The sequence below is a fragment of the Acomys minous genome, assembly GCF_964271855.1.
Source record: "Acomys minous genome assembly, chromosome: 15".
Classification (NCBI taxonomy): Eukaryota; Metazoa; Chordata; class Mammalia; order Rodentia; family Muridae; genus Acomys; species Acomys minous.
In genome coordinates, this window is record NC_140497.1 from 47535848 (window position 1) to 47547870 (window position 12023).

General features: G+C 44.8%; 1 protein-coding gene across 1 annotated transcript in view; it reads left to right on the forward strand.

Moving 5' to 3' along the window:
* Positions 1-3638: 3638 nt before the first annotated feature.
* LOC311584158 (uncharacterized protein) overlaps positions 3639-12023 on the forward strand; it is a gene marked incomplete at its 3' end in the record, with an annotated part of 35647 nt that continues 27262 nt past the window's right edge. Inside the window, exon 1 of the mRNA XM_084758277.1 lies at positions 3639-3795. Within this exon, the coding sequence (XP_084614403.1) occupies positions 3710-3795 (86 nt within the window). The 5' untranslated portion in view covers positions 3639-3709. The remainder of the gene's footprint in view (positions 3796-12023) is intronic.

Consider the following 12023-nt stretch of genomic DNA (forward strand, 5'->3'; position numbering starts at 1 on the left):
TCACAGCCAGAGGTCTTCCCACCGTATATTATAGCTAAGGAGAAGAATTGGATCTGAGCTGTCACTGTGAGACACTACTCTCTCTTTCCCTACCTTCCCCTCTCCCTCCTTGCCCTCCTCATTCCCCTCTTCCCTCCTCCTTTTCCCTCCTCCCTTTTCTTTATTTGAGAAGCGGTTCCCGTATTCCAGGCTGTCCAATAATTCCCTGAATAGCCAAGGGTAGCATGGTCCCCTGCCTCTGCTTCCCAAGTGCTAAGACTACATATGTGTACCACTGCACTTTGATTTTTTCCTGGAGACCCAACTCACGCCAGGCAAACACCCCACCACCTAAGCTACGACGTTCCCACCGCAAGACTGCTTTTAATATTCTAATGGTCGCTCCACTCTGTAAATTGTAAGGCAGAGAGAGTATCTCCGACCTGGTGCCTCCTGCGGTATGATGCCAACCCTATCTTGGGGTACAGGAAACCACTGTGACCCTTTTAATTACAGTCTCTGGAAGAAGACACTAAATCACTCTGATTTGGAGAAAGCCTTTTTTTTTTTTTAAATCTTATTAACAATAACGTATCCCAGCACTGCAGTAATTACAGGCCTATTCCTGAAGGCAATCAAATTGCTTATTTGCAAGAAAGACTGTTTCCTTTCCCTAATGAATACTAACAGTCCTCCGGAGCCTGGAGGTGATGTGTGTGAATGCCCTACTGGAACAATGAAAAGCGATTATAAATAAATGACACGGGGCCGCTCTGTTCTTAAAAATCACCGCGTGATCAGTTTGAGAGACACGCACGGAGATGGGACTCGGGAGATTCTGTTTTAATTATTCTGCCCGAAGGGAAACGCTACTTTGTTTTTTGCTGGCACCATCCCACAGAGGAGCTTAAAGAGGCTTGGAGAGCGCGAGCCTATTAATCTTTCTCAAACCACACTGGCAGACACAGGCACCCCCTTTTCGGAGGTGGAGGCGGGGGTGGGGTGGGGCCCGAGGTGCAGATAGACGGGTGTTTCTGTTCTCAGTGGGATGTTTAAAGACTCCTTATCATCACATCCCACAGATTTGTCTCTATGGAACTGCTGGGACAATAGTTTGCATTTGAAAAATCCACCAGAAAGGGGTGGGGTGGTGGTGGAGATGAACAGAAGGTTTTGAAGGAGAATTTTTAATTTTTGAAGCTGCCAGCTTCCTCGTGTGGGTTTTAAATGAGGCGTGTGAGAGCGCATAGCTGCCAGTTTGGGGCTCAGGTGATAGGATGTTTCACTATGGATTCACAGTCCCACCCTGCAGGCTGGTATACGTGAGCTAGAGACCGACTAGGCTGTAGGTCTGTCTGCCTGGAACACTATTGGAATAAAATCTTTTAGACTGTAAGCTTAGGGCCTAGTTTTGAGTTGGTACTGGATCCCATCTGGAGACCACCATTACACAGAATGGCAATTTACAGCTAATTTTTACCAGGGCATACAATAGAGATCACCAGGAAACCCTTCAGAGAACATATTGAAGAACCAACCTTTTGCCATTTGGTGTTGAAAACGAGTTGAACATTCATTCATTCATAATTTATAAATGACAGCCCACCATTGAGGAACTTCCAACTTGATAAAGCAGAGAGGCCACAGGAGCCAGGGGACTTATGTTTCCAAAAACCTCTCTATGGCAACCTATGTTAACTATCCATTCTCCCTAGATGGCTTTTTTGATTCTTCTTCCTTCTGCCTGGGTGTTTCTTTGCATGACTCTGACCCGTATAACAGTTGTCAAGTGTTAGCAGAACACCACCCGCACCCACCAAAAAACAAAGCAAAACAAAATAAAACCACGGAAGGCTTGTCCTGAAAAGTGAACTCAGAAATTATTTGCAAGGATTTCTGGAGCTACACGCTGCATCCTTTGACAAATTCAGGCAACACTGACCACATCTCCAGCTAATTCCACAAAGAAACCACTCGGTTGTTTGGATGATGAGCAAATCAATGCATTCCTCCCCTTTTATCTTTCTATTTTCTGAAAATGTCAAACTACAATACTCTGCTTCCCAGAGCGCCCTTGATAGAACACCCATTCCCTGGGTGCCAATACTGAGAACATTCACAGAAGCATTGGCTCCGTTTTACCATTTATATCCCCCGTACTTCTACTTTGGTGGTTATCCCTATTATTCAGGCAGTTTAGATGCTTAAAAATAGTAATTTAAGCTAGGCAGTGGTGGCGCACGCCTTTAATTCCAGCACTCAGGAGGCAGAGGCAGGCAGATCGCTGTGAGTTCAAGGCCAGCCTGATCTACAAAGCAAGTCCAAGATAGCCAAGGCTACACAGAGAGACCCTATTTCAGTAAAAAAAAAAAAAAAAAAAAAAAAAAAAAAAAAAAAAAAAAAAAAAAGTAAGTTAACACTTGCACTCAGGAGGCAGAGACAAGTGGATCTCAGTGAGGTTGAGGCAAGCATGGTTCACATATGGATTCTAGAGCAGCCAGGGCTATGCAGAGAAACCCTTTCTTAAAACAAAAACAGAAACAACAAAGCTAAACCAGTAATAATTGTAAGAGAAACAAGAAATTAGAACCCAGGACATAGCTCAGGTAGAGAGAGTGCTTGCTTGGCATCTCCCCTGCCCTCTTCACCATAGCTGGTTAATTTGGTTGTTTTTTGACATGATGTAGGCATAGCTCAAGTTAAACATACCACACAATGCCAATGTTTACATAAAAGAAGTATATGCTTTGCTTAAAACAAGAGTCCATATGGACAATGAAAATCTCAGAATATTAGATGGAATTAAATGGGTCAAGCTCACCTGAAAAATGAAGAAGAAGAAATAGAGAGTGAAAAACAAAAGAAAGGAGAAGTCTACTCCTGATAGGGAAGGAGGTCTCTGAAGAAATATATTGTGTAGGGGTCCCTCTGGGCCTGGAACAATTAGCTATGAGAAAATGAGAGGCCAGCCTTTGTGCCTCTGGGCTTTGAAGGCAATTAACAAGTGAGAATAATTACTATGTCCTGAGAGACCCTTCATTCATCCAGGCCTTCCCTCCAGCCCACCGTGGTGTGTCCGAAGGGTGCTTGCATCACTGCATAGATCCAAACCTTTGAAACTTAAAATGTTCAGTCATTAAGAGCTTGAATATTTGACATGTTGGAAGAAATTACTGTTTGAAGATTCACCAGAGATACACTTCCTGGAGTATTTTCTATTAACACGCACACACGCACATGCGCATGCGCACAATGCCCTAATAAAACAGAAAATCTCTTATTTAGAAAACGCAAGAGCTGCCAGGTAGTGGGGCATGCAGCATTTAGGAGGCAAAGGCAGGCAGATATCTCTGAGTTCAAGGCCAGCCTGGTCTACAAAATGAGTCCAGGACAGCCAGGGCTACACAGAGAAACTCTGTCTCAAAAAACCAAAAAGAAAGAAAATGCAAGAGCTATGTTGCTATTGTGGTTTGATTACGAATTATGTCCCAAAGGCGCTTGTGTTTGAACACTTGGTCTCCAGCTGGCAGCTACCCTTTAGAGACGTCATGGAACCTTTAGAAGAAGGAGCCTTAGTGGAGGAAGTGGACACCTGGAGGTGGACCTTGGGATTTTATAACGTGATGTCACTTCCTGTTCCTTCTCTCCTGCCTGGAGCAGGCGCCCCACACTTCTGCCGCCATGTTTATCCTACTATGATGGATGGTATCCGCGCAGATTGTGAGCAAAAATGAACTCTTCCTCCTTAACGTTGATTCTTGTCAGATATTTTCTCACAGCAATAAGAAAACAAGCACAGTTGTTGTATCTCTCGAGGTGTGGATATGAGAAGAGGACGACCCCCTAACCCCCCTCCATCTCTTTTCCGATTAAATCCTTTGGATAAGGTGAACAATGGGAGGTGACTACGCAAGAGTCTTCCTGGCTGGGGGAGGGGGGAGGGGGAGAGGGGAGGGTAAGGGGGGAGGGGAGGTGGGCAATGAGACAGGAGCTTGGTTGTGAGTGAGGTGTGTGCATGAGGTGGTAGACATCAGTAGAAAGCGGACGGACGGAGGACTGTGGGAGAGAAGAGCAATTTTCTCATTTTACCTGCTGAGGAAGATAAGATGTGTTTATGGCAGGATGGGTGTTATTAAACTGATGAAGGACAATCTGACAGAGAGTTAATTGAGGAGCCGGAGAGGCAGATATGTCCCGTGCTGAGTGTAGGAGGACAAGGCGTGGGAAACGTACTTCCCGGTGAGAGGGCGAGTAGTTAGTTCTCCGACTAGGAGCCGCGGCACAGTCTTTCTTTGAAGTAGAAGCTGAGCATCCCATGTTGGCTAAACGAAGCTCTTGAGAAACCAAAGTAGCGTGGCTTTTGCCCAATATAAGATAAGGGTTGACTGAAGCGGTAGAGAGCGGCCCCGAGGAAACAAGCATAAACCACTCTCCTTAGCCCAAGGCGGTCTGGATGCTGTATTAGTTACTTTCACTTTGTTTCTGACCACAATCAACTGAAAGAAGCGATGGGAGAGAGGAAAGGCCGACTTGGGCTCATGGTCCTAGAAGGGTACAATCCGTCACAGCAGGAAAGGTGCAACAGATTGGTGGAGTCTGTGGCGGTGGGAGCTTATAGTGGAGGGTGCCCCCTTGTTCTGTATAGTACAGCCCTGCCACTGTGTTGGCCCTTAGCCCCTTGCAGCAGTCTCTTTCCCTGTGCTTTCCAGCCTGCCTCGTTTGCTGCTGGAGATGGTGCCCAGGGCCTTTGTATGTGCTCGACCAATGAGCTGCACCTTCAGCCCCAAGGATAGCTTTCAAAGCATATGGAAAGATCTAAGATATCGAGAGTTGGTTTTCTTTTTTTTTTCTTTTTTAAAAATATATTTTATTAATTTATTCATATTACATCTAAATTGTTATCCCATCCCTTGTATCCTCCCATTTCTCCCTCCCTTCCTCCCTCCCACTTTTCCCCTACTCCCCTCCCCTATGACTGTGACTGAGGGGGACCTCCTCCCCCTGTATATGCTCATAGGGTATCAAGTCTCTTCTTGGTAGCCTGCTATCCTTCCTCTGAGTGCCACCAGGTCTCCTCATCCAGGGGACATGGTCAAATATGGGGTACCAGAGTTCCTGTGGGGCATCAGACCCCACTCTCCACTCAACTGTAGAGAGTATCCTGTCCATTGGCTAGATCTGGGTAGGGGTTCGAAGTTTACTGCACTGATTGTCATTAGCTGGTGCCATAGTTTGAGCAGGAATCCTGGGCCCAGATCCGCCCATCATAATGTTCCTCTTGTAGGTTTCTAGGACCCTCTGGATCCTTCTATTTTCCCATTCTCCCATGGTTCTCTCACCTAGAGTCCAAATAAGATGTCCTCCCCTCTGGAGAGTTGCTTTTCTAAGGTGAAGTTTACATAACTTAAGATTAGCCATTTAGCATTTTGAAGTGTACATTTAATATTTCATATTTTTTCCAGTCATCACCTTTGTTCCAAGACGTGATTATCGCTCTGAGACAGTGCCCCACGGCCACTAAGCAATTATTACCTGTTACCTTTGTGAAATGATTCAGGTTTTTTAGGTACAATTGTGCTGTGAGCCCTGGCTGACTTGGGCATCTCTATGTTGACCAGGCTAGCCTTGAACTTGTGCCTGTCTTTTTGGGCCTCTACCTCCTCAATACTGAAATTGCAGGCATAAGCTACAGCACCAGGCCAAGAAATATTTATTTGTGTGTCAGAACAGTATGCACAGTGCTGAACAGCCCATTTGATTTCTCAAACTTTCCAAACTAGATTCAGTGTATGCACTAATCTACCAATGTAATATGAGGTAACAGGTCTAGGTGAGAGTTCTGGAGCGAGTCTTCCTTTGTTCCAGTTCCTGGCTCTGCCCAGAACCAGCTGTGCCTCACTGAACATTGAACATATGTGTGCCTCTACTTCACAGGTACAAACTTGGACTAATTATAGATTCTACCAAACAGGGGCAGAGAGGAAACCAATGAGGGTGACCTGATGCAGTCATTGTTTAGTCTGCTTCTTCCTTGTCTATAGTTTTCAAGTCAAAACCAGGAGCAAGTAAAATTCCAGTTTAAGGAGAAGGCAGTTCCTCTCAGGACAACGACAGAGGGCTGCTCTACCACAGTGAGGCCTCTTGGTTCAATGAGTGAAGCTGAGGCTCCGGAGTTAAGAGGGTTTGCTGCTCTTCCAGAGGATCTGAGTTCAGTTCCCAGCACCAACACTGGCTATTTTACAACTTGGTGTGTGTGTACGTGTTTACACACACACACACACACACACACACACACACACACACACACACACCAGTCTTTTTAAAAAAGAGAAAAGAAACAAACTCTCCAAGGCTTCAAGGAGCGTATTTATTTGTAGTGCAATCAGCAGATTTCCCTAGTCCTTCATATATTTATTTTTTATAGAGCCTGGGTTGGGGGTTGGGGGTGAGTGGGGGGTTTGGGTGGCACGGAAGCCAGGGCCTTTCATATGTCAGGCTGGCATTTGAGCAGTAAACTACAGCCCCAGTCTGAGCAATTGACCCTTATGAACCTTCTCGACAGAAGAGCAGAACTTCTGGCTTTAGCTACACAATTCTGACCAAAAGATTCATGGGAAATAGCGGTTTTAGGATTCCATTTAAATCAAGAGCGATCTAAAGATCTGTGAAGCTGGGACACACAGAGGAGTAAGGGATGCGTGAGGGAAGGAGTGTGAGGATCCGATGTTATCAGGGAGCCTGTAGTCCCGGGCAGAGATCGCATAGTTTCCACAGGCAGCAACCAATCCCAGATGGAGTCTGGGATTAGCAGGATGCCCTAGTTCCCGATGAAAAGGCCTGTGCACCTTTGGTTGCCGCCATTTTGTATGGATGGTGATCTTCGCGTGTTTCTGCGGAATAAGCACTCTTTGCTTTTGCATCCTATTTGAGTCTGGGGTCTTCATGAGAGGAAAGGAAGACGGGCACGAAATAGCTAAGTTGAGCTGGACATGATGGCACAACATCAGTCAAATCTCTGGACTCCTGAAAGTGAGGCAGAAGAATCATGAGTTGAGAGCAGCCTGGGCTACATAGCAGGCTCCTTTCTCAAAACGAGGCAGCACCGGGGACGTAGCTCCACGGTATAGCACTAGTAAAACCTGAACAGGGTCTTAGGTTTGACCCCCAGCAGCACAAACATAAGCTTGGATGAAGGAAAAGAGAAAGCGAGGAAAGACCAAGAAACCCCTACTAGCGTAAGAGACCCAGAGCCTCTGTGATGGAGGGTTTAGGCTAGAAATGGCTCAGGTTAAAAGAGAGCATGCGCAAGGCCCTTCAGCCTCATTAAGGGAGGACTAAGAGATGCGTCTGTGATCTCAGGCTTGTTTTCTCTTTAAGTCCTGCTCTCCAGTCAGCTCTACACAAAGCTCCTACACAAAGGATCAAGCCCGGCTGCCCGCCGCTGAGAGTCTGGCTTGCAGCCTTCCTTGTGTCTTTTTTTAGGGTGAACCACCTCTGCCTGGTCCCCAGAGGCATCTTTAGAAACCACTGACAGAAACCATGGAAGGGAGAATACCTGAGAAGCCGTTGCCTTTGTGTCTGAACCTAAACAGAGCCCCAAGCAGAGTCCAGGATGGTAGGATGCCATGCATTTGAGAGTACTTAGTGAGGCCTGGAGGAAGACAGAGTCCTGTCCTTTCAATTCCTTATCAGAAGGAGGTGGGGGTTCAGGTCCCAAACTTGAGGCAGGAGGTAAACAGTACTGCCCTAAACTGTCATTTCCAAGAAAATGTATTAAACCTCCCCCAAACTACCAAAACCACCAGCGACGAGGTTGATAACAGCAAATATTTGAAATGCTTTAGGAGTGCTTCTGTGTGCTTTTTTTTCTGTTGAGTTGGCGAAGAGATTCAGAAAGAGTGAGCAGGACTGGCCGTCTTCAGAAGGGCACTTCTGCCTCTGATAACTTTCTAGAAAAATTAAATGTGCTGCGAAGGATAAATTGCAGATTGATGCGAATTGTCTTGTTAAAATGTCATTCCTCCTCCCCAGCAAGCTGCTTCTCATGTCATTAAGCCAGTTGATTGGCTATATCTAGACAATCATGGTGGTGATTTACTTTCTTCATGTTGGCTTGATGCTGGGAGTCCAGGGTGGGGGAAGGGCAGCGGCATCGCCATCTCCGGCGCCTCTTGAAGAGTTGATGATGAAATCCTCAGCCTCGGCGTTGAGCACAGCAACAGAACACGGAGACACAGTCAAAGCGTTTCCACTGTACGTTATGAACCGAGATGTAAAATAAGATTTATTTGCAACAATCTGATAGAGAAAATTGAGTCCCGGGAATTGATGTCCTACAGAGGCTTTCCCATCACCCGGGAGTTACGATAGGATGTGAGGAAAGAGTCGGCGGACGGAAAAGCATAAAACTGGCTGGCGCCTTGACATTTTCTGCAGCCACTCCTAAAGATAAAGGAATGGACCAGTTTGTACAATGTGAAATATGGCCACAATTACAGCCTTTCCCGATCCAGTCTCTGCTCACAGTTGGATACCTTGGGCTTTAAATTGTTGCTATCATTCAGCTTTTTTTTTTTTAATGTACTTCTTCTGCAAACGTGGTACCAAGGAAACAACTACCTCCCCCAAAATAGCATGCTCCTATTCTCAAAAGGTTTACTCTTAGGAAATAATTTCAAATAAATGAGACAATAGCATCTAACATTGCATTTCTTATTTCTTAAATTCTCTGAGAAGCACCATTGTCGTGTGAATGTAATGATATAATAAATCTGAGTTAATATTTTTAAATGCAACGTGAAACAAGAAGGCTATGTTAAAATTCACTTGCTCAGAATTCATTCAGCAGTCGCCACTGTCACAGTTTTAATGTGTGTCTGATACTGATAGGCTATGGTCAGAGAGAAGATATATGTGCCTTTTCAATATGTATATAATCCAGTTAGTGCTTCCAGAATACTTTCAATGTCTCCACATGTTTGCAAACTGGCAGGTCCCAGACAGAACTAAAACAATGTACTAGTTTATAAATAAGATATGGCTTTGTTAGAACCAGAACTACTCCTTCCTTCCTTCCTTCCTTCCTTCCTTCCTTCCTTCCTTCCTCCCTCCCTCCCTCTCTCTCTTCCTCCCTCCCTCCTTCAACCCGCCCTCCCCTTTTCCTTCCTTCTTTCTTTCCATCTCTCTCCCTCCCTCCCTCCCTTTTTTCCTTCCACATGTCTCTCCCACTTTCTATTGTTTTTGGGTTTGATCTAAGCTCTTCCTATGTAGCCCAGGCTGGTCTTGAACTTGAAATGCTTTTGTTTCTCCCCAGTACCGTGGGACAAGCGCTCACCACTATGCCCATTTTAATTTCATTTAATAAGCAAAGGTCCTGAAATGTCAGTACACCTGTGCATAAAGCCAGTTCATATGCTTGGTTTTTCACGTTCTTCCCAAGATATACCATACCTGCTTTGGCCACAGTTGTTTTCAATTTTTAAAAAATTAATTAATTAATTAACTTTATATCCCAATTGTAGCCCCTTCCCTCCTCTCCCCTTGGTCCTATTCTTTTTCCCTCTTCCTCTTCCTCTTCCCTCTCCCCTATTCGTCATAGAAGGGGAGCACCCCCCTCACTAACCCACTCCAGCACATCAGGTTGCATCAGGACTGAACACATCCTCTTCCCTGTGGCCTGGCAACGCAGTCCCATGGGGGGAAGTGATCAAAAAACAGGCAACAGAGTCCATGTCAGAGGCAGCCCCTGCTCCCCTTACTAGGGGACCCACATGAAGCCTGAGCTGCCCTTCGGCTACATCAGTGTAGGGGGCCTAGGTCCAGTCCATGCATGCTCCTTGGTTGATGTGACAGTCCCTGCAGGCCCCTCAGGGCCCTGGTTATGGCTCTGTTGGACATTTTGTGGCGCTCTTGTCCCCTCCAGATCCTTCTATCCATCCTCCCATGCTGTCTCGGCATCTGTTTCCATCCGCTGCTGGGTGGAGCTTCTCAGACGACAGCTATGCTAGGCTTTTGTCTGCAAGAATGGTAGATTCTCCTGCTCCTAAGAGTCTCAGCTAGAGTCACCCCATACCCTCCCAGAGGCCTGCCCTGTTGTAGGTCTCCAGCTTGTCAGAGAGATGCGCCCACCCACAGCTTCTCTTCTCTTGGCAGCCCCTGTTCTCCCCAGGTCTGATCTCCACCTTCACTTCTCTCTGCGTTCCCTCTCCTACCTTGTTGCCTTTCTTCAACCACTACCTCTGTCTATTCTATTTCTTCTATGTGAGATTTAAGCATTCTCCCTTGTGTCCTCCTTGTTACTTATTTTCTTTGGCTCTGTGAATTATCGTATGTTTATCCTGTACAATATGGCTAAAATCTGTTTATAAGTGAGTACATACCATCTGTGTCTTTCCAGGTGTGGGTTACCTCACTCAGGATGATCTTTTCTAGTTCCGTCCATTTGCCTAAAAATTTCAGGATTTTCCTGTTTTTAATAGTTACATATTCCATTGTGTAAATGTACCACAGTTTCTTTATCCACTCTTCTCTTGAGGGATATGTAGGTTGTTTCCAGGATATTAAGGATAAAGCTGCTATGACTATCATTGTGCAAATGTCCTTGTGGTACGCTGGAGCATCTTTTGAGTATATGCCCAGGAATGGTATAGCTGGGTCTTGAGATACAACTATTCCCAATTTTCTGCAAAAGTACCAGACTGATTTCCAGAGTTGTTGTACAAGTTTGCACTTCCACCAGCAGTGGAAGGGTATTCCCTTTCTCCATATTTTCTCGAGCATATGCTGTCACTTAAGTTTTTGATCTTAGCCATTCTGATGAGTGTAAGATGGAATCTCAGTGTTGATTTGATTTGTACTTCCCTGAGGACTAAGGACATTGAGCATTTATTTAGGTGCTTCTCGGCCATTTGAAATTCCTCTGTTGAGAATTCTCTGTTTAGCTCTTAAGATTTAAACCATCCTATACAAATAAAAGAACTTCATGAGGAGTCTCCATTCCTGATCTCAAGCTCTATTATAGAGCAACAGTAATAAAAACAGCATGGTTCTGGCATAGAATTAGACTGGCTGATCAATGGAATTGAATCAAACAAAGATCTAGAAATAAACCCACACACCTATGGACACTTGATTTTTGACAAAGGAGCCAAAACCATACAATGGAAAAAAGAAAGCATCTTCAACAAATGGTGTTGGTCTAACAGGATAGCTACATGTAGAAAATGCAAATAGATCCCTATTTATCACCCTGCACAGAACTCAAGCCCAAATGTATCAAAGACCTCAATATAAAACCATACACACTAAATCTGTTAGAAGAGAAAGTGGGTAAGAGCCTTGAACTCTGGCACAGGAGACAACTTTCTGAACAGAACACCAATAGCTCAGGCTCTAAGATTAAAACTTATTAAATGGGACCTCATGAAACTGAAAAGCTTCTGTAAGGCAAAGAACACTTTTAGTAGAACAAAATGGCAGCCTAACAAATTGGGAGATCTTTACCAACCCTACATCTGACAAAGGGGCAATATTAAAAATAAGTAAATAAATAAATAAGTCAGTCAAGAAATTAAACACCAACAAACCAAATAGCCCAATTAAAAACGTTTTCAAATTTTTAACAATCTGGATTTCCCTTTTTATTTGCTGTTGGAATTTTGCCTGTAACTTATAGATATTTCTGTAAATGATCAAGTGACTGATTTAAAAAGGAAAAGGAAAATTTTCACCCTCTGCAGATGGCGACAAGGATTGTGATTGCGACACTGAACCATGACTCCCTAGATCCAGATATTTACACCACGATTCATAACAACAGCAAGATTATAGTTATGAAATAGGAACAAAATAATCTTATGGTTGGAGTCATCACAACATGAGGAGCCGTAAGAAAGGGTCAGGGCTGAGAACCACTGCCCTAGCTCATCTCAGGCCATCGTGGCAAGCTTGAGGGATGCAAGCTTTTCTTTTATTCTCCCCCAAAGGGCGTGAGTAAGAACTCTGCAGGCAGTGACACCACATATTAGCAAGGATGTAAAGAGAGA